At 39.2% G+C, this 27,460-nt stretch overlaps 1 protein-coding gene across 1 annotated transcript in view; it reads left to right on the forward strand.

Moving 5' to 3' along the window:
- Positions 1-27,460, forward strand: part of CORIN (corin, serine peptidase) — a 321,033-nt gene that overhangs the window by 95,940 nt on the left and 197,633 nt on the right. Inside the window, exon 4 of the mRNA XM_023555029.2 lies at positions 3,359-3,566. Coding sequence (XP_023410797.2) covers positions 3,359-3,566 — 208 coding nt within the window. The remainder of the gene's footprint in view (positions 1-3,358; positions 3,567-27,460) is intronic.

The raw sequence follows: 27,460 nt of genomic DNA on the forward strand, positions 1-27,460 counted from the left end.
GTTACTGACTCTGTGCCCTTCCACCAATCACTTTTGTCGGTCTATCTACCTACGTATGCATCCATCCATCTATCCATTCATCCGTCCATCCCACCCATCCACCCAACCACCCACAATAAAAGCCCCATTTTCTTCACTTAAAATGAAAGAATAGGCATTATATTATTAGGATTGAATTTTATAGTATATATGGCGGTACTTTGGAAAACTGTAAACCAGTATACAAATAAGACATTTATGTTTATAACAATTATCTTGATACATACATATTTTTAAGATTTCATACTACTGTTTTATCATTTCCTGAGTATAGGTTCTCTTCCCGAGGGAATTAACTATTAGAGGGGGAAATATCTTTTTTTCTTTCATGCAACTCACACTGCCATGAACATAGTACAGCCAACCAAAATACGATTTCCTTCTCTATCCTGATTTTTCAAATGATCTCTCAATATTCAGTGTTTTCTTCAGCTATATGAGGGGAATGAGCCTTTTGCTCATCTAAATGTTTCAAACATGGTCTACTACCAAGTGTAAAAATATAAACTCAAAAGCTGATTACCTCTAAAGAAAACAGTATCAGATAAAACTAATTATGAAGTGTGATCAGTATATGTGTGTGAACCATGTATTAATAGAAATACCAAAAAAGAGAAAAACCAAACCTGTCGCCGTTGAGTTGATTCTGACTCATAGTAACCCTATAGGACAGAGAACAACTGCCTCAAAGAGTTTCCGAGGAGTGCCTGGTGGATTCAAACTGCCAATCTTTCAGATAGCAGCTGAGTGCTTAACCACTGTGCCACCAGGGATCCATAATATAAATACAGACCTTGTGTTATATCACTATATGTATTTTAGCCCCTTCTTTTCATGGGATGTTCAGAATGATCTCCTTTAAGAACTGTTTTTAACATAACAACTCCCTTCCCCTGTAGCCTGGAGTGGCTCCAAATGGAGGTTTCTCGGGAGACACAGGCTTCGGGCCTGGCCACATATTAGCTAAGCAAGCCTTGGTAGTTGTCTTATCTTTTCTGAAATTAGGTTTCCTCATATATGAAATAGATATATCTTGTCACCTGTGTTGGTGCTCAATACATGTTTTCTTGAGACTAAGTTTTATGCAGATTATTTCATATTTTTCATAGAGAAAAATTTACTTTTAGCTCTTATAAGCAAGCTTTTCTGCTTGTGGTATAATGCACATAATTGTGTCATTTTGAAGTCCATTGTCTGTACCATTCTCTCCACCTAAAATGCCCTCCCACACTGAAATATGTTTTAACTTCCCTGATTATACTAGCTGAGTGCCATCTTTGTGAAGCTTTCCCCAAACACCATCAGTTGGCCCCAATCACTACTATATTCCCCCAGCCCTAGCATTTATGTGAAGCTGACTTCATGTATGTTATTGCTGTTTTTGTGGCGTGTCATCGAGTGATTTTAATACTTAGAGACTCATGTGACAGCGTAGAACTTCCCCACAGAGTTTCCTAGATGGTAGCAGATTGCCAAGTCTTTCTCCTGCAGAGATGCTGGGTGGGTTTGAACAGCCGACCTTTCAGTTAGCAGCCAAATTCATGTATATATATGTTTATTTGTGATCTGTCTGCATTTTTTTTTTTGGATTTTTCTTCCTTTCTAATTCTCTCCTTTCCTACTTTGTATTTTGAAAAATTCTAAAAGTCTTTGGAAATTCCAAATGTCTTTGGCTGTCTTTGAAATCGGTAACCATGTTTTGATTATGCCCCTCTGAGCTCAGCACATTTTGAATGATCAATAGATATACCTAACAATGGGGAACTGTGTTTCTTCATGAAGTGTAAGACTTTGAGCTAATAATGGCTACAACCTAGATGTTTGGTGATAGGCTTCCTACAGGGGTTGGGAGGTTTTCAGAAAGTTTGAAAGCATAGTAAGATTGGGAACTGTGCTTATGAGGAGACCTAGAAAAGACAATGAGAGGATCAGAAGTAAAGACTGAAGTGATGCTATCTGAAAGAATGACGCTTTCTGCTTGGAAATCCTTCAAACTTTTTGCTCTGCAGTGCAGACTGAAGAGTTAGCTTGGCTATTTTAACAGAGATGCAGCTCTATCTTTTAAAATAGTTTTTATTAAAATGGAATTAGTGTTATGTTTGGAGAGGCTTTTTCCTCCATTTCTTTGACTGGGAATTACATTGTGTCGGGAAAATGCTTCCACTGCTTTTCCAAAGCCTGAAGATTCTGCTTTTAAGTAGCAACAATAACAAGATTTTAATGTCTTCTTTTTTACAAAAGTAATAGATCTTTATTTAGACCAGTAAAAAACAGAGAAATGTAAACGTAAAAATATGTCGCCTAAAATCCAATCATTTGGACCCATGCTATACTTTTGGTTTATACAAGATCAATCATGTAAATTTCTGGAATGAAAGAGAAGGAAAGACTAGACGGCATGGTGTCCAGGAGAAGAGCTGGTTATGAAAGAAAATGAAGACAGGGGCTCTGAGCTGATCTAAACTGTTGACATAAGAAGGATTGGAACATCTGGGATGAACGTGCGTTTTTAAAAACAGGATCATTGCATACAAATTGTTTCACAACTTGCTATTTTTATTTACTGCATTATGAGCATCACTCCATGTGGTTAAATACTCTCTTAAGCCATCTTGATAGCTGAGCTAAGTATTCTGTTATTTGTCTCTAATTTTTGAAACCAATTCCCTTAGGTGATTCCTGCTTTTTGAAAATTGTGAACAATGGAGAGATGAAGATCCTTCTATGCTCTATAATTATCTCCATAGGATAAATTTCTAGGAATGGAATTACAGGGTCAAAAGATATGCATGTTTTAAAGATTTTTATTTTTTTAGATACATTTTGCTCTGCCCAACTATGATCCAAAAAGGTGATTGCCAATTTATATCCCCACACCTATGTATGAGACCAAAATCCAATCAAACTCGTTGTCATTGAGTTGATTCCGACTCATAGCGACACTATAGGACAGAGTAGAACTGCCCCATAGGGTTTTCAAGGAGTGGCTGGTGGATTCGAACTGCCAAACACCGTGCTACCAGGGTAGCTCAGTGTATGTATGAGAGTGCCTATTTTTCCCCACCTTTAGCCAGGTCACAGATTCTCTCTCTCTGTAAATATTGGTAGCTTGCTTTCATTATAACACATGTACATACACACTTACAGGTATGTATATAGGTAAATGATTATATATATATAAATACAAATATATATATAATCATTATTACTTACAGAATATATTTTATCTTATGAACATACTAACTTGTCATATAAATGAGTTTTTAACCATTAAATTCTGACGTGTCTGCTCCTAAATCTAATTGTCTTGACTTCTCAGGTGCCTGCATGAATATCACCCACAGCCAATGTCAGATGCTGCCCTACCACACCACGCTAACACCTTTCTTCTCAATTGTCAAAAATATGGAAATGGAGAAGTTCCTCAAGTTCTTCACGTACCTCCATCGCCTCAGTTGCTATCAGCATATCATGCTTTTTGGCTGTAGCTTCGCGTTCCCTGAGTGCATCAGTGATGGCGATGACAGGTATTTTGGAACCCAAATCATTCAGTGATAAGAGTCAATTGTAGCAGAAGTATCTGAGAGGAACAAAATGATCTCAAGCTATTGCTTTTTTTTTCTGGTGTTGTTAAATGAGAAAAACACCCCTGCACTAGTCATAGCAGCTTGTGATTCTTTTAAATTAGACAGTTTTTGAAAACTCTGAATTATTTTATTTATGGGAAGAAATTATTCAGTAAGGTAGATTGATATTATCAGCTGGGATACTCAATGGCCGTTTCAGTGATGATCTGGCAGAAGAAGACAGCACACTTAAAGGGGTGATTGAAAAGAGTTTCATGAAAAGACTATTTATGGAGGTGTGGGCAGATTAAGAGAACAAGCTATGTGGAGGCACCAGGGAGTAGCTGTAGGGGATGCAGTGCTACCCAAGTTCTGAAGGGGAAAAGGACAAGTGGTGTCTGGAGAGAGTTGTAGCTATGGCCGGGATCTCCCGAAGGTACTGTGGCCCGAGGCAGAGGAGCACAGTCATTGCCAACCCTGCAGTCCTGTGGGGAGATAGAAGAAGGAGTAAATAAATACCCTGACTTCACACTCTTCCTGCACACTCTTCTGCTAGTGCCCCCCTTAACTGGACTCACCCACAACCAGAGGGCAGGGGAGCACAATTGATGTGGTCCTTCCCGGTCAACACTGGGACCCAAAGCAAGGCGAGGAGGGTGAAGAGCAGATGCAGAGGGGCAGAGAGTATCCAGCATGATATCAAATAGGATTAGAGATAATTTTCAATAAGAATAGTCAATGAAAAGTATGTCATGGGATATCTGAGATACTAAGAATACATTTTTTTTTTCATTTCAAAGCATGTATTAAATACATATTCACATATAAATTAAGAAAAAAAAGTTGCTATCAAGTTGACTTTACTCATGGCAACCCCGTGTGTGTCAGAGTAGAACTGTGCTCCATAGGATTTTCAATGGCTGATTTTTCAGAAATAGATCACGAGAACTTTCTTCTGAGATGTCTCTGGGTGGACACCAATGGCCAACTGTTTGGTTAGCAGCCAAGTGCTGAACTGTACCACCTGGGGATGCATATTCAAATATAACATTAATTATTTCCTGGTTTAGAATATTAGGACGTTTTCAGAATAGTAATGTTTTAAATGAACTGCATTTTCAAGTGTAAATAGGTTTCATGTTATTGCATTGATTTAATTAGCGTGTAAAATATGCCTTAAATAGGGCAAAGGCACTCATTTTTGCTGGAAAAAGCGCCCGTTGTCACAGCTTCCAGGTAGAATAAAAACAGTAGGATGTAAATTGTAGAGATAAGTGAAGTAGTAGCCACTGACAACAGTATTCAGGAAATCGTTTGACGAGGAAGAATGAATTGCAGAGGGCGCTTTCACAGTCAAAAGAGAGAAGTGCTGTTAGGTTAAAATATGGATGGGAGTCAAGGCCTCCTTTATGTTCCCAAAAGTGTGGCAGTATGGTGCGGTGCCATATAAATTACCACCAACTGGGTGGCTTAAAATAGCAGAACTTTTTTCTCTCAGAGTTCTGGAGTTCCAAAATCTCAAGCTGGCAGAGCTCCTCTGGGGATCTAGGGGAGAATTCATTTCCTTCCTCTTCCACTTCTGGTTGCTCCAGACATTGCTTGTGGCCACATCATTCCAACATCTGCCTCAGTCTCACATCGCCTTCTCTGTGTGTGTGTGTGCCTTCTCCTCTTCTGTCTCTTTTAAGGACACTTGTTACTGGATTTAGGGCTCACTGGGATAATCTGGGCTGATTTCTCTATCTCAAAATCCTTAACTTAATCCGCTTGCAAAGACCCTTTTCCAAATAAGGTAACATTCACAGGTTCCAGGGAATAGGCTATGGACATACCATTTGGGGGCCATCATTCAATTCACTACAGTGGTTGAGAGAGTAGGCGATAGAGCCCAATGTCTCAGTCCCCTAGTCTGTAAAATGGAATCACGGTTGTACTTATGTTACAAAGTTCATGTGAGGATTAAATGGCACCAAGGGCTTGAAACAGTGCCTTGTTCTTACAAAGAATTCAGGAAGTGTTAGCAATAGTTACAAAACAGCAAACTGAAAAGGAGGGCTAGTACTAGTGAAACTGGGACCACAGAAGTATTTATTAACCAACATACGCTAAGTAATAAAGGATTGCAAAAAATGTCGAATAATAACTGGATTAAAAGAAAATTAATTGGATTTCTCTAGGCTTCTGGATTCCAGCACTGTTTCTGTTTCTGCTTCTGATGTGTTGCATATTTTCAAACAGTTTCACACATATCTCTTTGCTTTAATTTCTCTTTGGGCTCATGTGTGCCCATTAAGTAAGACAATAAAAGAGAGTACGTTTAGCTTCCCCCCCAAAAAACCCAGTGCCAGGAGACTCTAAATTCATTTTGCTCATCTTCTTTATTATAATTCAACTTCTACTCCCAGTTAAATCAGCTGTGAAATTCTAGTTAATGTGCTCATGGTCTTCAGGGCATTTTTAGGTTAAAATTTGTTTTTCTCTTGACCTGGTTCATTCTGAGAAGTGCTCTAATAAGAGAGTTTTTCATTTTCTCTTATAATAGATAATAATTTATAGTCAGTTTGCAGGTATCCTTTAGAGACTTATCCTATTTTTTGTTATGACATTTAATTTTATAACTATACTTTCGGACCAGTGTTTTTTGGTGTCATTGAGTGTGTGCAAGCTAAATTTAATCAGCAAAATAAATTCAGAATGGTAAAATGTGTTGTAGAAAAGAATTCTAAAGTCAAACACATTTTTTTTCTTATTTTTCACTGTTTTGCATAATCCACAATACTCATTTTCTCTACTATTCAAATACTGGAGAATTGCTTATATTTCATCACTAGAGAAAAGAGCTACTGAGTAACATTTAAAATCTTATTTTAAAAGATTATAATGAGATGTAGAAATGGCATAGTTTTTAACCTGATTTCTTTGAGATCGCAGATACTCCTGAACTATATTATATATTTTAATAATGAGCTTTTACAATTTCTACATTAGACTGTGATTGCTTTTAGTAAGTGTATATATCATGTACTGTTAAACAGGCTAATTCAAGTAGAGTATAATTTATTTGGAGTCCTGGTGGCGCAGTGGTTGAGAGCTATGGTGAGCTATAGCTGCTAACCAAAAGGTCGGCAGTATGAATCCACCACCGGCTCATTGTAAACCCTATGGGGCAGTTCTACTCTGTCCATGGATTGGGTTTATTTAACTGACGATCCATTTGGGCAGCCCTGAGAATCTGTGGGCTGGAAGGGATAGTGTACTAGTTTCCCAGAAGTGCAATAACTAAGTACCACCAACTGGATGGTTTATAAGAACAGAAATTTATTGTCTCACAGTTTTGGAGGCTGGGAGTCAGAAGTCAGGGAATTGGCCCTGCTGATTCCTTCTGAGGGTTCTGAGAGAGTATCTGTCCCGTACTTCTACCTTCTGATGACGTACAATGATTCTTGGCTTTCGTGGGCTTGCTGATGACTCCAGTCTCTCCCGAAGTCTTCACATGCCCATCTTCTATATTTCTCTCTGTGTCTCTTCTCCTTTCTTGTAAGGACACCAGTCATATTGGATTAGGACCACCCTACTCCAGTATGATCTCGTGTTAACTGATAACATCTGCAAAGACCCTATTTCCAAATAAGGTCACGTACACAGGTACTGGGGATTAGAACTTCACCATATCTTTTGGGGGAGACAATTCAATCCATAACAGATAGCTTAAAAATATGTTTAAAAAAAAAAAAAACTCTCTCTACAAATAGCTAGAGGAAGCAGGTATTGCAGTCACATACTTTTGATGTGTAGCTATGATTCTTTTCCACTTTGTTTAAACCTGTAAAGTTATCAAGGCTAAAATTGGGATAACACGGCCTGGAAGGCCTAGCCTTGGCTTTCCTTCTCAAAGGCAACCAGAAGAACTTAATGACTGCTGTCATTTCACTCTTCTAATATCTTCTACTATCTTCTAGTATGTTGCAGAGAAACTGTGTGCCTGAGAAATGAGGTATTAACATTTAGAACTTGGCGTGTTGGGTATTGACTTTTCCTTGGAGTATAGATTTGTCACTAGGTCCCTTAGCAGAAATTCTTAATGTATAGACCAATGAAATGAAAGTTCTTTGTCAGTCTGGATGATTAAATATTATACCTCAAACCTGGGAACTACAAAACAGTTTTCTTATGTAATGTACTCAATCCTTATAGGATTGTGGGAAGGATCAAATTAGTTTCCTCCAATGAATGCCTTTAAAAGGACTAAATTTTCCCCAAATTGTATATTACATGTGTTTACCAAGGGTGAAAGAATTTACTCTAACCTGGAAGCTTCAGAGTACACTTCTTAAAATTTATTTATTTTGTTGTTGTTGTTGAGAATATACACAACAAAATACACCAATTCACCAATTCACCAGTTTCTACATGTACCATACAGAGACATTGATTACATTCTTTGAGTTGTGTAACCATTCTCACTTTTTCTGTCCCCTAAGGTTCATATCTAATCTTTCTATTTGGTGTTGTCAATTTGATCCCATATAGATCTTTTTTTTTTTTATTAACTTTTATTGAGCTTCAAGTGAACGTTTACAAATCAAGTCAGTCTGTCACATATAAGTTAATATACATCTTACTCCTTACTCCCACTTGCTCTCCCCCTAATGAGTCAGCACTTCCAGTCTCTCCTTTTGTGAAAACTTTGGCAACCTCCAACTCTCTCTATCCTCCCATCTCCCCTCCAGACAGGAGATGCCAACACAGTCTCAAGTGTCCACCTGATATAATTAGCTCACTCTTCATCAGCATCTCTCTCCTAACCACTGTCCAGTCCCTTTCATGTCTGATGAGTTGTCTTCGGGGATGGTTCCTGTCCTGTGTCAACAGAAGGTTTGGGGACCATGACTGCCGGGATTCCTCTAGTCACATCCAGACCATTAAGTATGGTCTTTTTATGAGAATTTGGGGTCTGCATCCCACTGATCTCCTGCTCCCTCAGGGGTCCTCTGCTGTGCTCCCTGTCAGGGCAGTCATCGATTGTGGCCGGGCACCAACTAGTTCTTCTGTTCTCAGGATAATGTAGGTCTCTGGTTCACGTGGCCCTCTCTGTCTCTTGGGCTCTTAGTTGTTGTGTGACCTTGGTGTTCTTCATTCTCCTTTGCTCCAGGTGGGTTGAGACCAGTTGATGCATCTTAGATGGCCGCTTGTTAGCTTTTAAGACCCCAGATGCCACATTTCAAAGTGGGATGCAGAATGTTTTCATAATAGAATTATTTTGCCAATTGACTTAGAAGTCCCCTTAAACCATGGTTCCCAAACCCCCGCCCTTGCTCCTCTGACCTTTGAAGTATTCAGTTTATCCTGGAAGCTTCTTTGCTTTTGGTCCAGTCCAGTCCAGTTGAGCTGACCTTCCATATATTGAGTGTTGTCCTTCCCTTCACCTAAAGCAGTTCTTTTCAGCTAATTAATCAGTAAAAAAAACCCTCTCCCTCCCTCCCTCCCTCCCCCCCTCATAACCACAAAAGTATGTGTTCTTCTCAGTTTATACTATTTCTCAAGATCTTATAATAGTGGTCTTATACAATATTTGTCCTTTTGCGTCTGACTGATTTTGCTCAGCATAATGCCTTCCAGGTTCCTCCATGTTATGAAATGTTTGACAGATTCGTCACTGTTCTTTATCGATGCGTAGTATTCCATCGTGTGAATATACCACAATTTATTTACCCATTCATCCGTAGATGGACACCTTGGTTGCTTCCAGCTTTTTGCTATTGTAAACAGAGCTGCAATAAACATGGGTGTGCACATATCTGTTTGTGTGAAGGCTCTTGTTTCTCTAGGGTATATTCCAAGGAGTGGGATTTCTGGGTTGTATGGTAGTTCTATTTCTAACTGTTTAAGATAACGCCAGATACATTTCCAAAGTGGTTGTACCATTTTACATTCCCACCAGCAGTGTACAAGAGTTCCAATCTCTCCGCAGCCTCTCCAACATTTATTATTTTGTGTTTTTTAGATTAATGCCAGCCTTGTTGGAGTGAGATGGAATCTCATTGTGGTTTTAATTTGCGTTTCTCTAATGGCTAATGATCGAGAGCATTTTCTCATGTATCTGTTAGCTGCCTGAATATCTTCTTTAGTGAATTGTGTGTTCATATCCTTTGCCCACTTCTTGATTGGGTTGTTTGTCTTTTTGTGGTTGAGTTTTGACAGAATCATGTAGATTTTAGAGATCAGGCGCTGGTCGGAGATGTCGTAGCTGAAAATTCTTTCCCAGTCTGTAGGTGGTCTTTTTACTCTTTTGGTGAAGTCTTTAGATGAGCATAGGTGTTTGATTTTTAGGAGCTCCCAGTTATCTGGTTTCTCTTCATCATTTTTGGTAATGTTTTGTATTCTGTTTATGCCTCGTATTAGGGCTCCTAACGTTGTCCCTATTTTTTCTTCCATGATCTTTATCGTTTTAGTCTTTATGTTTAGGTCTTTGATCCACTTGGAGTTAGTTTTTGTGCATGGTGTGAGGTATGGGTCCTGTTTCATTTTTTTGCAAATGGATATCCAGTTATGCCAGCACCATTTGTTAAAAAGACTATCTTTTCCCCAATTAACTGACACTGGGCCTTTGTCAAATATCAGCTGCTCATATGTGGATGGATTTATATCTGGGTTCTCAATTCTGTTCCATTGGTCTATGTGCCTGTTGTTGTACCAGTACCAGGCTGTTTTGACTACTGTGGCTGTATAATAGCTTCTGAAATCAGGTAGAGTGAGGCCTCCCACTTTCTTCTTCTTTTTCAGTAATGCTTTGCTTATCCGAGGCTTCTTTCCCTTCCATATGAAACTGGTGATTTGTTTCTCTATCACCTTCAAAAATGACATTGGAATTTGGATGGGAAGTGCATTGTATGTATAGATGGCTTTTGGTAGAATAGACATTTTTACTATGTTAAGTCTTCCTATCCACGAGCAAGGTATGTTTTTCCACTTAAGTAAGTCCTTTTGAATTTCTTGTAGTAGAGCTTTGTAGTTTTTTTTTGTATAGGTCTTTTACATCCTTGGTAAGATTTGTTCCTAAGTATTTTATCTTCTTGGGGGCTACTGTGAATGGTATTGATTTGGTTATTTCCTCTTCGATGTTCTTTTTGTTGATGTAGAGGAATCCAAGTGATTTTTGTATGTTTATTTTATAACCTGAGACTCTGCCAAACTCTTCTATTAGTTTCAGTAGTTTTCTGGGGGATTCCTTAGGGTTTTCTGCGTATAAGATCATGTCATCTGCAAATAGAGGTAATTTTACTTCCTCCTTGCCAATCCGGATGCCTTTTATTTCTTTGTCTAGCCTAATTGCCCTGGCTAGGACTTCTAGCACGATGTTGAATAAGAGCGGTGATAAAGGGCATCCTTGTCTGGTTCCCGTTCTCAAGGGAAATGCTTTCAGGTTCTCTCCATTTAGAGTGATATTGGCTGTTGGCTTTGCATAAAAATTGCATAGATGCCCTTTATTATGTTGAGGAATTTTCCTTCAGTTCCTGTTTTGGTGAGAGTTTTTATCATGAATGGGTGTTGGACTTTGTCAAATGTCTTTTCTGCATCAATTGATAAGATCATGTGGTTTTTGTCTTTTGTTTTATTTATGTGGTGGATTACATTAATGGTTTTTCTGATATTAAACCAGCCTTGCATACCTGGTATAAATCCCACTTGATCGTGGTGAATTATTTTTTTGATATGTTGTTGAATTCTATTGGCTAGAATTTTGTTGAGGATTTTTGCCTCTATGTTCATGAGGGATATAGGTCTGTAATTTTCTTTTTTTGTAATGTCTTTACCTGGTTTTGGTATCAGGGAGATGGTGGCTTCATAGAATGAGTTGGGTAGTATTCCGTCATTTTCTATGCTTTGAAATACCTTTAGTAGTAGTGGTGTTAAGTCTTCTCTGAAAGTTTGGTAGAACTCTGCAGTGAAGCCGTCCGGGCCGGGGCTTTTTTTTGTTGGGAGTTTTTTGATTACCGTTTCAATCTCTTTTTTTGTTATGGGTCTATTTAATTGTTCTACTTCTGAATGTGTTAGTTTAGGTAGGTAGTGTTTTTCCAGGAATTCATCCATTTCTTCTAGGTTTGCAAATTTCTTAGAGTACAATTTTTCGTAATAATCTGATATGATTCTTTTAATTTCATTTGGTTCTGTTGTGATGTGGTCCTTCTCGTTTCTTATTCGGGTTATTTGTTTCCTTTCCTGTATTTCTTTAGTCAGTCTAGCCAATGGTTTATCAATTTTGTTAATTTTTTCAAAGAACCAGCTTTTGGCTTTGTTAATTCTTTCAATTGTTTTTCTGTTCTCTAATTCATTTAGTTCAGCTCTAATTTTTATTATTTGTTTTCATCTGGTGTCTGATGGATTCTTTTGTTGCTCACTTTCTATTTGCTCAAGTTGTAGGGACAGTTCTCTGATTTTGGCTCTTTCTTCTTTTTGTATGTGTGCATTTGTCGATAAAAATTGGCCTCTGAGCACTGCTTTTGCTGTGTCCCAGAGGTTTTGATAGGAAGTATTTTCATTCTCGTTGCATTCTATGAATTTCCTTATTCCCTCCTTGATGTCTTCTATAACCCAGTCTTTTTTCAGGAGGGTATTGTTCATTTTCCAAGTATTTGATTTCTTTTCCCTAGTTTTTCTGTTATTGATTTCTAGTTTTATTGCCTTGTGGTCTGAAAAGATGCTTTGTAATATTTCGATGTTTTGGATTCTGCAAAGGTTTGTTTTATGACCTAATATGTGGTCTATTCTAGAGAATGTTCCATGTGCACTAGAAAAAAAAAGTATATTTTGCAGCAGTTGGGTGAAGAGTTCTGTATAAGTCAATGAGGTCAAGTTGGTTGATTGTTGTAATTAGGTCTTCCATGTCTCTGTTGAGCTTCTTACTGGATGTCCTGTCCTTCTCCGAAAGTGGTGTGTTGAAGTCTCCTACTATAAATGTGGAGGTGTCTATCTCCATTTTTCAGTTCTGTTAAAATTTGACTTATGTATCTTGCAGCCCTGTCATTGGGTGCATAAATATTTAATATGGTTATGTCTTCCTGATCAATTGTCCCTTTTATCATTATGTAGTGTCCTTCTTTATCCTTTGTGGTGGCTTTAAGTCTAAAGTCTATTTTGTCAGAAATTAATATTGCTACTCCTCTTCTTTTTTGCTTATTGTTTGCTTGATATATTTTTTTCCATCCTTTGAGTTTTAGTTTGTTTGTGTCTCTAAGTCTAAGGTGTGTCTCTTGTAGGCAGCATATAGACGGATCGTGTTTCTTTATCCAGTCCGAGACTCTCTGTCTCTTTATTGGTGCATTTAGTCCATTTACATTCAGCGTAATTATAGGTAAATAAGTGTTTAGTGTTGTCATTTTGATGCCTTTTTATGTGTGTTGTTGACAATTTCATTTTTCCACATACTTTTTTGTGCTGAGACGTTTTTGTTAGTAAATTGTGAGAACCTCATTTTCGTAGTGTTTGACTTTATGTTTGTTGAGTCGTTATGTTTTTCTTGGCTTTTATCTTGAGTTATGGAGTTGTTATACCTCTTTGTGGTTGCCTTAATATTTACCCGTATTTTTCTAAGTCAAAACCTAACTTGTATCGTTCTATATCGCCTTGTATCACTCTCCATATGGCAGTTCAATGCCTCCTGTATTTAGTCCCTGTTTTTGATTATTGTGATCTTTTACATATTGACTTCAGTGATTCCCTGTTATGAGCATTTTTTTAAATTAATCTTAATTTGTTTTTGTGATTTCCCTATTTGAGTTGATATCAGGACATTCTGTTTTGTGACCTTGTATTGTGCTGGTATCTGATGTTATTGGTTTTCTGACCAAACAATATCCTTTAGTATTTCTTGTAGCTTTGGTTTGGTTTTTGCAAATTCTCTAAACTTGTTTTTATCTGTAAATATCTTAATTTCGCCTTCATATTTCAGAGAGAGTTTTGCTGGATATATGATCCTTGGCTGGCAGTTTTTCTCCTTCAGTGCTCTGTATATGTCGTCCCATTCCCTTCTTGCCTGCATGGTTTCTGCTGAGTAGTCTGAACTTATTCTTATGGATTCTCCCTTGAAGGAAACCTTTCTTTTCTCCCTGGCTGCTTTTAAATTTTTCTGTTTATCTTTGGTTTTGGCGAGTTTGATGATAATATGTCTTGGTGTTTTTCTTTTTGGGTCAATCTTAAATGGGGTTCAATGAGCATCTTGGATAGATATCCTTTCATCTTTCATGATTCCAGGGAAGTTTTCTGTCAGAAGATCTTCAACTATTTTCTCTGTGTTTTCTGTCCTCCTTCCCTGTTCTGGGACTCCAATCGCACACAAGTTATCCTTCTTGATAGAGTCCCACATGATTCTTAGGGTTTCTTCATTTTTTTAAATTCTTTTATCTGATTTTTTTTCAGCTATGTTGGTGTTAATTCCCTGGTCCTCCAGATGTTCCAGTCTGCATTCTAATTGCTCGAGTCTGCTCCTCTGACTTCCTATTGCATTGTCTAATTCTGTAATTTTATTGTTAATCTTTTGGATTTCTACATGCTGTCTCTCTATGGATTCTTGCAACTTATTAATTTTTCCACTATGTTCTTGAATAATCTTTTTGAGTTCTTCTACTGTTTTATTGGTGTGTTCCTTGGCTTTTTCTGCAGTTTGCCTTATTTCGTTTGTGATGTCTTGAAGCATTCTGCAAATTAGTTTTTTATATTCTGTATCTGATAATTCCAGGATTGTATCTTCATTTGGGAAAGATTTTGACTCTTTTGTTTGGGGGGTTGGAGAAGCTGTCATGGTCTGCTTCTTTATGTGGTTTGATATGGACTGCTGTCTCCGAGCCATCACTGGGAAACTAGTTTTTCCAGAAAATCCGCTAAAAAAAAATGCATTCAGATCCCTATCAGAACTGCCTTTGGATTATAACCGCCATCTTGTTCCCTGTAAGGATGAAAGTCTGAGATTTGGATCATATATGCTTGGCTGTAGCTGGTTCTGTGTTTTTAGTCCAATTAGGGGTGGATTTTTGGTCCCTGGGTTTTTTGTGTTTCCTTCTCTCAGGCTGGAAGAGTGGGTTAGGAAAAGACCAAAAGGAAAAAAAAAAGGGGGGGGGAAGCAAAGCCACCGTGGAGCCGGAGCCGTTCTCCCTCTGGCTCAGGAAATTCCAATGTTAATGAAGCCGCCTGGGGAAGGTGGGGGAGGGATCAGAGAGATAGGAGAGTAGCACCTCAGAATATAGCCAGAGTTGCTTGTCTTGCTTGGAATGACTATTTTATCTGAGATTCCCTAGGGGCGTGTCGCCTATGTGTGCTGGCTGTGTGGAGATTGCCCCCAGGGATCTGGCCCACTGAAGCCGCGGTCAGATCCTCCGCTGCCAGTCCCATGCCCAAAGTCAAGGTTCCCCTGCTGGGACGGTGCTCTCCCAACTCCAAAATCAGTCGTTGCCTCCCGGGGACTTCTCGTCCGGCCTGCCGCGTCGCCGCACCGCCTCTAAGAACCGGCTGGGCCCCCTCCCGGGGTTAGTTCAGGGGAGTGGAGTAGCTCTCCGTGCTTGTGCCGTGACAGCGCCCAGTCAAAAGCCCGGCGGCAAGATTCCCCAGCTGGACGCTGCTCTACCAGCTCCAAGACCAGTCACTGCCTCCGGGGGACTTCTTCCACCAGCTGCGTCACCACGCCGCCCTCGTGGACCGGCTGGGCCCCCTCCCGGGGTGAGTTCAGGGGGTTGGGTCTGCGCCCCTTGTTTGCGCCATCAGCTCCCCTGGGCCCTGGCCTAAATCGGGCGCCAAAGGTTACCTGACTGGGACGCTGGCTCCAGGCTCCGAAAACAATTGCTGCTTCCCCGTATTTGTTCATTTTCCGTCTCTAAATCTGTGTTTGTTGTTCAGGGTTCATAGATTGTTATGTATGTGATCGATTCACTTGTTTTTCCGAGTCTTTGTTGCAAGAGGGATCCAAGGTAGCGTCTACCTTATCCGCCATCTTGGCCCCGCCTCCCCCATGTAGATCTTATAGGAGCATAATGCCTAAGGCAGACGTCTTTGGCTAGTTAAGTTAAACTATTGTTTGGTTTTAAGAAGACTTTGGGGGGATATTTTTGGTTTAAGGTTAACTCAGGGCAATAGTTTCAGGGGTTCATACAACCTTCATAGCTTCTGGAGTCCATAAGAATTTGAAATTTCATTCTGCATTTTTCCCCTTTTGATCAGGATTCTTCTACAGAATCTTTGATCAAAATGGTCCAGGCACCATCCAGTTCTTCAGGTCTCATGGTTAAGGAGGCAGTTTTTCATAGAGGCAATTAGCCACACATTTCATATCCTCCTCTTACATCTGACTCTCCTTCTTTCTCTGTTGCTCCAGGAGAATAGAGACCTATTGCTGTGCCTCGATGGTCCTTGCAAGCTTTTAAGACCCCAGGCACTACGTAATGAACTAGTAGCTAGAACACAAGTACTAAACATGCTATTAGACCATTTAACTGGGATGTCCCATGAAACTATAACCCAACACCTCCAAACCAAAGAACCAAATCCCATGAGGTGTTTTGGGTACATAATCAACCTTAGCAGCTACTTTTTTGTGTTTTATTGTGGTAAAATATCTGTCACACAACTTTTACCAATGCAGCTTTTTACTGGTTTATAACTTATTAACAACAATTACAATAATCAGCTGTGTAATAGTACCCTTAATCAGTGTGATGTTTCCATCATCATTAACCCTCCTTTTCCACCTCTTTCCCATCCCTAGTAACCACTAATGAACTTTGTTCTCTATACATTTTCCTTTTCTTGCTTTTTTATATAAATCAACCAAAAACAACCCATTGCTGTCGAGTTATTTCTGACTCAAAGTGACCCTATAGGACAGAGTAGAACTGCCCCATAGGGTTTCCAAGGAGCGACTGGTAGATTCAAACTGCTGACCTTTTGGTTAGCAGCCAAGCTTTTAACCACTGTGCCACCAGGGCTCCCTTTTTATATAAGTGAGGTTATATACTAGTTGTCCTTTTGTGATTGACTTATTCACAAATGTCTTCTGGCTCCATCCACATTTTAGCATGTATCAAGACTTCGTTTCTCCTACTGGCAGAGTAGTATTCCATTGTATGTACGTACCACATTTTCTTTATCCATTCATCTGTTGATGGGCATTTAGGTTGTTTCCATCTTCTGGCAATGTGAATAGTGCTGCAATGAACATTGGTATACGAATCTCTATTTGAACCTACCTTCAAGTCTTTGGTTGTACACCTAGAAGTGGAATTGCTGGGATACATGGTAGTTCTATTTTTAGTTTCCTTGGAAACTCTATGGGGCAGTTCTACTCTGTCCTATAGGGTCGCTATGAGTCGGAATAGACTCGACAGCACTGGGTTTTTATTTTTAGTTTTGTGGGGAACTACCATATTGTTTTCCACAATGGCTGTACCATTTTACATTCCCACCAGCAATGGATAAACGTTCTAATTTCCTCACATCCTCACCAACATTAGTTATTTTCTGTTTTTTAAGTTTTTTTTTTAACCTTAGCCATCATAGTGGGAGTGAAAGAGTGAAATGGTGTCTTATTGTGGTTTTGATTTGCATATCTCAGCTAATGATGCTGAGTATCTTTTCACGTGTTTGGTGGCCGCTTGAATTTCTAGTTTGGTGAAATGTTTATTCAAGTCCTTTGCCCATTTTATGATCGGGTTCAGAGAATACTCTTGAAAATCTTGGGATCAGATTAAACCTGATTCAAATCACAGTTCTGCCAATTACTAGTTATAAGCCCTCGGGCACTTTAGTTAGCCTTCCTGATCCTCTGTTTATTCATCTTTAAAACGAGAGTAATAATAACCACTTCATCGGGTCTGTTTGTGTGCATTTCTGTGTGTATTAAATAGAATGGTTTATATAAGTGCTTAGACAGTCTACACTTAGCCACCAAAGTGATATTTTAAAAACACAAATTGGATTGTGTCATTCCCTTGCCCCTACTCTTTCAAGAGCCCCCCATTGGATTTAGGTGAGATGGTATCTCATTGTGGTTTTGATTTGTATCTCTCTGATGGGTAGAAATGAGCGTTTCCTTATGTGTCTGTTCACTGCTTGAATGTCTTCTTTGGTGACGTGTTTGTTCATTTCCTTTGCCCATTTTTTAATTGGCTTGTTTGTGTTTTTATTGCAGAGGTGTTGGATTTTCTGGTAGATTTTAGAGATTATACCTTTGTCTAATTTATAATAGCCAAATTTTTTTCCCCAGTCTGTAAGTTCTCTTTTTACTCTTTTGGTGAAGTCTTTTGATGAACCTAAGGGTTTAATTTTTAGAAGATTCCAGTTATGTATTTTATCCTCTGGAGCTTGTGTGTTGTTGGTTGTGGTTTGTATCCTGTTAATGCCATGTATTAGGGCCTCTAGTGTTGATCCTATTTTTTCTTCTATAAAGTTCATAGTTTTTGGCTCTATATTTAGGTCTTTGATCCATTTTGAGTTAGTTTTTGTATATGGTGTGAGGTATGGGTCCTGTTTCATTTTCTTGCAGGTGGACATCCAGTTTTGCCAGCACCATTTGTTAAAGAGACTGTCTTTTCCCCATTTGATAGACTTTGGGTCCTTGTCGAAGATCAGGTGACCATAAGTGGATGGATTTACATCTGGGTTCTCAGTTCTGTTCTATTGGTCAATGTATCTGTCATTGTACCAGTACCAGGCTATTTGGACTACCATAGCAGTATAGTAGGTTCTGAGGTCGGGTAATGGGAGTCCTCCTACTTTATTCTTCTTCAATAGTGCATCAAGGATTGCATTATGGCCCTGCATAAATGTGTGTATCAACTTGGATAGGTCATGTGTAGTTGTCCTCCATTTTGTGATTGTAATTTTATGTTGAAAGGGTTAGAGTGGGATTGTAACACCATCCTTACTTAGGTCACCTCCCTGACCCAAGGTAAAGGGAGTTTCCCTGGGGTGTGGCCTGCACCACCTTTTATCTCTTAAGAGATAAAAGGAAAGGGAGGCAAACAGAGAATTAGGGACCTCATACCACCAAGAAAGCAGCACGAGGAGCAGAGTGCATCCTTTGGACACAGGGTCCCTGCACCTGAGAAGCTCCTCAACCAGGGGAAGACTGAGGACAAGGACCTTCCTCCAGAGCCGACAGAGAAGAAGAAAGCCTTCCCCTGGAGCTCACACCCTGAATTTGGACTTGTAACCTACTAGACTGTGAGAAAATTAATTTCTTTTTGTTAAAGCCATCCACTTGTGGTATTTCTATTATGGCAGCACTAGATAACTAAGATAGAATTTGGTACCGAGAGAGTGGGGTGCTGCTCTAACAGATACCTAAAATGTGGAAGTGGTTTTGAAACTGTGAATGGATAGAGTTGTGACAGCAGCAGAGGACCAATGCAAAAGAGAACCTATAGCGGCAGAGAAGCAGCAACAGCAGAGAACCAGCAGCAGCAGGACCAGAAGACCAGCACAAGACGGCGCTGGAGCCGACCCACAGAGTGAGAAAACTGAATGCCTGTGTGTAGAAGGCTTCCTGGCAGAGTGGGGTGCCTCTGGACACTTATCAGTGGAGCTACTGAGCTTTGGAACACTTGCCCCAACAAGGGAGATGTGGGTGTGAAGCCCAAGGAGCCGAGAAGCCAAGAAACCAGGAAGCAGAAGCTGAAGAAACAACACAAGAAGCCGGGCTGCCTTAGCATCAAAAGGTTTGGCCATGACCTCAGGGGTTACGAAGGGTGGAGCCATGGCCTCTGGTGTTTCTAAGGGTGGAATTGTCACTCAGATGGCCTAGGAGAATGGTGTGTCTAAAGTCAAGGGAGCACAGTTGCAGTTCCAGGGAGCCTGGAAGGCAGGGCTGAAGCCCAGGGCCGGGAGGCCTCCCCTGAGAATATGGAGAGTGGAGAGTGTGGCCAACACCTAGAGGCTAGAGGGCAGGGTTATTGTGTAAATTGTCTCAGAGAACAGAGGATTATTTTCAAAGCTTTGAGGGCTAATGTAATGTGTTCTGCTGACTTGCTTGGTACCTGTTTTACCTTCTTTCCCTTCAGTTTCTCCCATTTGTAATGGAAATGTCTACCTTGTGCCTATTCTGCCACTGTACCATTGGAAGTAGATAACTTGTATTCTAGATTTCACAGATGAAGAGGAATTTTTGGATTTTGGACTTGGAGGTAAGACTTTTGCTATGATATGATGGGATGAATATGTTTTGCATGTTGCAAGGGTGTGATTTTTTGAGGCCAAAGGGTGGAATGTCATGGATTGGATTCTGTTCCCCGGAAAATGTGTGCATCAACTTGGTTAGGCCATGTATGGTTGTCCTCCATTTTGTGATTGTAATTTTATGTTGAGAGGATTAGGGTGAGATTGTAACATCACCCTTACTTAGGTCACCTCCCTGATCCAAGGTAAAGGGGGTTTCCTTGGGTTGTGGCCTGCACCACCTTTTATCTCTCAAGAGATAAAAGGAAAGGGAAGCAAGCAGAGAGTTAGGGACCTCATACCACCAAGAAAGCAGCACGAGGAGCAGAGTGCGTCTTTTAGACATGGGATCCCTGCTCCTGAGAAGCTCCTCAGCCATGGGAAGATTGAGGACAAGGACCTTCTTCCAGAGCTGACACAGAGAGAAAGCTTTTCCCTGGAACAATGCCCTGAATTTGGACTTGTAACCTACTAGAATGTGAGGAAATAAATTTCTCTTTGTTAAAGCCATCCACTTGTGATATTTCTGTTATGGCAGCACTAGATAACTAAGACAAGTGCTTTACTTCTCTGGGGCTTCTTCCCTTTCCTTATAAAGTTAAGTTTTTCTATCTCTTTAAAGAATGTTGTTGGTATTTAGATCATGATTGCATTGTATTTGTAAATCTCTTTAGGCAGAATTGTCATTTTCACAATGTTAAGTTTACCTATCCGTGAGCATGGTATGTTTTCCATTTATGTAGATCTCTTTTGGTTTCTTGCAGCGGTGTTTTGTGGTCTTCATTGTTTAGGTCTTTTACATCCCTGGTTAGATTTATTCCCAAGTATTTTATTTTTTTAGGGGCTATTATAAGTGGTATTGTTTTCCTGATTTCATTTTCATCATTCTTTTTACTGGTGTATAGGAAGCCAAATGGTTTTTATGTGTTTATCTTGTATCTTGCAACTCTGCCAAATCTTTGTATTAGTTCCAGTAGTTTTCTTCTGGAGTCTTTTGGGTTTTCTAAGTATAGTATCATATCATCCGCAAATAGGGACAGTTTAACTTCTTCATTACCAGTTTGGATGTCCTTTCTTTCTGTTTCTTGCCTTATTGCTCTAGCTAGGACTTCCAACACAATGTTAAATAGGAGTGGTGACAAAGGGCATCCTTGTCTTGTTCCTGTTTTCAAGGGGAATGTTTTCAGCCTCTCTCCATTGGGAATGATGTTGGCTGTTGGTTTTGCATATATGCCCTTTATTATGTTGCAAAATTTCCCTTCTATACCTATTTTATTCAGAGTTTTTATCAGGAATGGGTGTTGGACTTTATCAAATGCCGTTTCTGCGTCGGTTGAGATGATTATGTGATTCTTTTCTTTCCTTTTATTTATGTGGTGGATTACTTGGATTGATTTTCTAATATTGAACCATCCTTGCATACCTGGTATGAATCTTACTTGGTCAAGGTGTATTACTTTTTTGAATGATGCTGAATTCTATTGGCTAGAATTTTGTTGAGAATTTTTTGCTCTATATTCATGAGAGATAGTGGTCCGTAATTCTCTTTTTTTGTGGCGTCTTTGCCTGGTTTTGGTATCAGAGTTATGCTGGCTTCACAGAATGAATTTGGAAGTATGGTTTCCTTTTCTATGTTCTGAAATAGTTTTGAGTAGTACTGGTGTAAGCTCTTCTCTGAATGTTTGGTAGAAGTCTCCAGTAAAGCCATCTGGGCCAGGGCTTTTTTTGGTTGTGAGTTTTTTTTTTTTTTTCAATTATCTTTTCAATCTCTTTTCTTGTTATTGGTCTTTTCAGATTTTCAGCATAATTTTGTGTTAGTTTGGGTAGGTAGTGTATCTCCAGAAATTTGTCAATTCTCTCTAGGTTTTCAAATTTGCTGCAGTGTAGTTTTTCATAATACTCTGTTGTGATCCTTTTTATTTCAGTTGGGTCTGTTGTAATGTCCCACATTTCATTCCTTATTTGGGTTATTTGCTCTCTCTCCTGTTTTTCTTTTGTCAGTTTGGTCAGTGGTTTGTTGACTTTGTCAATCCTTTCAAATAACCAACTTATGGTTTTGTTGATTCTTTCTATTGTTTTTCTATTCTCTGTTTCATTTATTTCTGCTCTGGCCTTTATTATTTCCTTTTTTCTGGTGGCTGTGGGCTTCTTTTGCAGTTCTCTTTCTATTTGTTCAAGTTGTGTAACTAATATTTTGATTTTGTTCCTTTCTTGTTTTTTGATGTTTGCATCTATTGCTATAAATTGACCTCTGAGGGCTGCCTTTGCTGTGTCCCAAAGGTTTTGGTATGATGTGTTTTTTTTTTTTATCCTTGTTTGATTCTAGGAATTTTTTTTGAGACCATCGTTGATTTCTTCTATTACCCAGTGTTTTTTAAGCCGGGTGCTATTCAGTTTCCATGTAATTCCTTTTTTTTTTTTCTTACTCTTCCTGTTGTTAATTCCTACTTTGAAGGCTTTGTGGTTCAGAGAAGATACTTTGTATTATTTGAATGTTTTGGATTTTGTTGAGGGTTGCTCTATGCCCAAAGATGTGGTCTATTCTGAAGAATGTGCCATGTGCATTGAAAAAGAATGTGTTCTTTGTAGCTGTTGGGTGGAGTGTTCTATATATGACTGTGAGGTCAAGTTGGCTGATTGTACTCTTTAGCTCTTCTGTATCTTTGTTGAGTTTCTTTCTAGATGTTCTATCCTTTACTGAGAGTGGTGTGTTGAAGTCTCCTACTATTATTGTGGAACTGTCAATTTCTCTTTTCAGTGCTGTTAGAGTTTGCTTTACGTATTTTGGAGCTCTGTCACTGGGTGCGTAGATGTTTATTATGGTTAAATCTTCATGATTTAACCATAAATTTAATCATTATATAGTGCCCTTCTTTGCCTTTTATGGCAGATTTTATTTTAAAGCCTACTTTATTTGAGATTAGTATTGCCACTCCTGCTCTTCTTTGGTAATTATTTGGTTGATACCTTTTTTCCATCCTTTAATTTTTAATAAATTTACATCTTTGTTTCTAAGGTGTGTCTCCTATAGACAGCATATTGATGGATCCTGCTTGTTTTATCCATTCTGTCACTCTGTGTCTCTTATCGCTGCATTTAAGCTATTTACATTCAGTGTAATTATTGATAGGTGTGAGTTTATTGCTGTCATTTTATGGTGATTTTTTTGTGTGGTGCTAATATTTTCTTTGTTCCTCTTACTCTCCTGAGCTGAGTTCCTTTTGTTTGTGGATTTCTCTTGTTTTTGTAGATTTTGTTTTTATTGAGACTATATATTTTTCTTCTTTCATTTGATGAGTAGTTTTGTTAACTTCCTTTGTGGTTACCTTGTAATTTACCCTTATTTTCCTAGGTTTGAACCAGTCTATTATTACTTCATATTGCCTTGCCCTCCTCTCCATTAGAAAGCTCTATACCTGTACCATTTATTCCCTCTTTTATTATTCTGACGTTGTTGTCATTTACAGATTAACTTCTCTGGTTCCCTGTTGCAATTCTTTTGATTTTGGATAGTCCTTGAGAGTTCATTTCCTAGGTTGGTGTCTGGCTGATACAATCTTGCATCCTGGATTCAGGCTATGGTCTGATGTTGTTTGTTCTCAGACCAAAGGACTCCCTTTAATAATTCTTGTAAGTTTGGTTTGGTTTTTACATACTCCCTTAATTTCTGTTTATATGTAAATGTCCTAATTTCACCATCATATTTGAATGAAAGTTTTGCAAGATATATTATTCTTGGTTGGCAATTTTTTTCTTTCAAAGTTTGATGTATGTCATCCCATTGCCTTCTTGCCTGCATGGTTTCTGCCAAATAATCAGAGCTTAGTCTTATTGCTTCTCTTCTGTATGTGACTTTTTGTTTTTCTCGAGCTGCTCTCTGGATTTTTTTCTTTGTCTTTGGTTTTAGTGAGTGTGATTATGACATGCCTTGGTGTTTTTCTTTTGAGGTCTATCCTATATGGGATTCATTGAGCTTCTTGGATGGTCAGCTTTTCATCTTTCATGATATTAGGGAAGTTTTCTGTCAGCAATTCTTCAATGATCCTCTTTGTTTTCAACTTCCTCTCCCTGTTGAACTCTGATCACTCATAAATTTTTGCTTTTGATTGTATCCCACATAATTCTCAGGTTTCTTCATTCTTTTTTCTGATTTTTCCTCAAACAGAGTAGTAGCCAAGTGTTTGTCTTCAATTTCACTGATTCTGTCTTTCATCATTTCAAACCTGCTTCTCATCCCTTCTATGATACTGTCCATTTCTGAAATCTTGTTGTTTATCTTTTGGATTTCTAATTGCTGTTTTTGTATGATTTCTAGTTGTGAATTTATTTTGGGATTTTGTTCCTGTATTATTTTCCTGAATTGTTCCATTTTTTGTCTGTATTGTCCATGAATTTGTCCATCTTTTCCATAAATTTGTCTATTTTTTCCTCATTTTTGTCTGCTTTTTGCATCAACTTTTGGATTGCTCTGAATATAAGAGATCTGGATTCCCTGTCTGGTAGTTCTAGTGCCTTTTCTTCTACTGGAAAGTCATCTGGTGTGTTATTTTGGATGCCTACTGTAAATATCCTTCTCTTTTTTTTTTTTTTTTTTTAACATGTTTTGATATTGTCTGCTGTCTTTGGGACATTTGGTATTTTCTTCTTTTCTTGATTGTAGATTTTTTTTTTATCCTGCTTTTTTGTTTTATTTGGTTATGTCTGAGCAGGTGGGGTGTGTGTTCTTTGTTGTTTGCTCATGTGTAGTCACAATACTCTCCACCTCTTTGTCTAATAGGCAGGGCCAGTAATTCAGCTATGGTGAAGCAGGGCAGGTCCAGCTGAAGGAGAAGGTCTGGGATGGGTTGTTTGTGGCACGTACTAGGGCTGACAGGGTGGACCAGGAATCAGGGCTGGGCAGATTCCAGTAGGCCGTGCCTGTGTTGCTTGGGGGTGTGATGTTCAGTGCAGGGTGCAAGTAGGCAGGAAAGAGAGGGAAAGTTGTGATGTGTGGATATAATAGTGGTATGGGAAAGAGGAGATAGAGGAGAGAGAAAGAGGAGCCAAAAACAAAGAAGCAAGGGAAAAAAAAAATAAGAGTGTTAAGGGAGCTTACCATTGGAGTGGAGAGAGGAGAAACCAAGAAAGGGAGAAAAGCAAAAAGGAGAAAAAAAGAAAGGAAGGAAAGAAGGAAGAAAGGGAGGAAGGAAGAAAAAAGAAGAAAGAAAGAAAGAAAAAGGAAAAAAATAGATTAAAATTTGGAAAAAAAAAAAGAAAGAAAAGCCACCAGGAGCCCTGGAGTCCCAGTGGTGGGGCCATGAAGACTGGGAAAGTGGCCCCCAGACTGTGCAGTATAGCTTGGCTAGAGGAGCTATAGATGTCACACAGCTCCAGGTATTCAGGAGACAGGAAAAGAAGGTAGGTGTAGAGAGGTGAGAACTAAGAAATGAAGAAAGACAGAAGGGGAAAAAGAGAGAGAAAAGACAAAAAGAAATGCCACTAGGGACCCCACCTACAAGCAGCTGCACAGATTGGAGGAGTGGCTCCTAAGTCATGCAGTGCAGCCCAACTAGAAGGGGCTCCAAAGCAACGAAAGGAAAAAGAAAACAAACAAAATGAAACAGAACGAAGCAAAACAAAAGAAACAACAACAACAAAAAGCCCCAGAGATTCCACCAGTGTGGTGTCACGGGCCAGGGGAGTGATTCCACAGTCAAGCGGGGCTTCACAGCCTTTCAAGAAGAAGCAAAGGTGGCACACAGAGCCAGGTGTTTGAGAGAAAGGAGGGGGAGGTGGTGGGAGGCATGGATGAAACCAAAAGATACTGAAAGAAGCAACACTAGCTCAGGGAACCGGCCAGTGTGGGCGGGGTGAATCCAAGCGGCCTGGGGTGGAAGCAGTTGCCACCTGGCCAAGAGATTGCAGCTGGCGGGAAGCAGAGGAGGCCAAAAGGGGAGGGGAAAAAGAGTGGGGGTTAGGAAAGCTATATTACTCATTACCAGGTGATCTGCCTCCTGCTGGCAACTTCGTGAAGCTGCTTTCCCTGTACTCCCTGTCCACTGACCTGCAATGTGGGTGGGGCGAATCCAAGAGGCACAGATGCTGCACTTGCCAGCCAGCTGAGCCGCTGCAGTCAGCCAGGAAGCTCAGAGGTAGAGCAGCGATGAGAGAATAGGGGGTGGGAAAGTGTGTATCTGTCTCCTGCTGGGAGCTCCATGAAGCAGATTTCCTGTGCTCCCTGTCTGCTGATCCCCGACAGAAGTCCAGGATAGAGGATCCATGCTGCCTTAGCTGATAGGGCCCTCTGCACGTATCTCTCCTCGCTCTCTATCCTCTGTCAGTTTCTTATTCCATTTGGTGCTTGGCTGAATTCTTTATCTCTTCACTTGATGCTTCAGGTTCCAGGAATGGCTTTCATCTCTGTTTTACTTAGTTTTTTGGGGTCTTTGCTGTGGAGGTGCAGCGTGGTGCTTCTGTCTGTAGTGCCACTTTGTCTGGAAGTCCACTTTCATCTTTTAAGCTCTTGCTTTTGTTAAGATCCTATATAGGCAAATAAAAGTTCTAGGCATATTTTGTTTCAGACCCTAGCAGAGAAAGAAAAAAAAAATATTAAAAGAAACAGATACCATATTTAAAATTTCCTTTTTGGAAGGCACAATTAATTCAGTTTGTTCAAATAAATGTCCTAGACTTTCTTTCAGAAACTTCAGAGTTCCCTGGCAAAAATGAACCCATACTCCTTTCCTGTTATTTAAAGTTACAGTGAAAGGTTCCTGTCATTTCAAATACACAGATGTTATATATATATATATATATATATTTTTTTATATATATATATATTTTTATATATATATATATATATACATTTCGTTTCAGCCCCATTATCCTACTAAAGAAGTCTGAGATGACTTCCAGGCAAAGGGTCAAGATAGGCACAAAAGTTGTTATTTGAATGATTTTAAAAAAGTATTTGCTACTCCACCATTATAAAGCCTCCCTCTACCATCTGCTTTATAATCACGTTTTCTATTATTGCACTTCAGTATACTGACACACTGCTTTTCAGTTGAATGCTACTGATAATATTTTTGTAAAAAGTAACCAATTTGTCTGCTTATAATGTATTTTTAGGTGGCTTACTGTGTCTTTATATATGCAATTTTATAAGACAGAATATGCTAATCTCCTATGTAAATGAAACCCTGAAATCTTCTTAAAAGCCAATTGGAAAATATGATTTGATTTAAAACCACTTTTTTTGAAGAATCCATTTATTGTAAAAAGTCGGCTTAAGCTTATTTTATTGATTTTTTTTTTTTCCTAAATGGAGAATAATTACATGTGTGCAGTGGTTAAGAGCTATGGCTACTAACCAAAAGGTCGGCAGTTCATCACTAAAGAGACAATAGATAAGTGGTAACTTTGGTGAAGAGTAAGACAGTACATAATACTGGGGAAGCCAGCAAAACTTGACCAAGGCAAGGCCATGGAAGCTTCATAGATATGTGCAAACTCCCTGAGGGATCAAATTACTGGGCTGAAGGCTGGGGATCATGGTCTCAGGGAACATCTAGCTCAATTGGCATAACAGTTTATAAAGAAAATGTTGTGCATCCTACTTTGGTGAGTAGCATCTGGGGTCTTAAAAGCTTGTGAGCGACCATCTAAGATACTCCACT

Source organism: Loxodonta africana, chromosome 5 (genome assembly GCF_030014295.1).
Source record: "Loxodonta africana isolate mLoxAfr1 chromosome 5, mLoxAfr1.hap2, whole genome shotgun sequence".
Classification (NCBI taxonomy): Eukaryota; Metazoa; Chordata; class Mammalia; order Proboscidea; family Elephantidae; genus Loxodonta; species Loxodonta africana.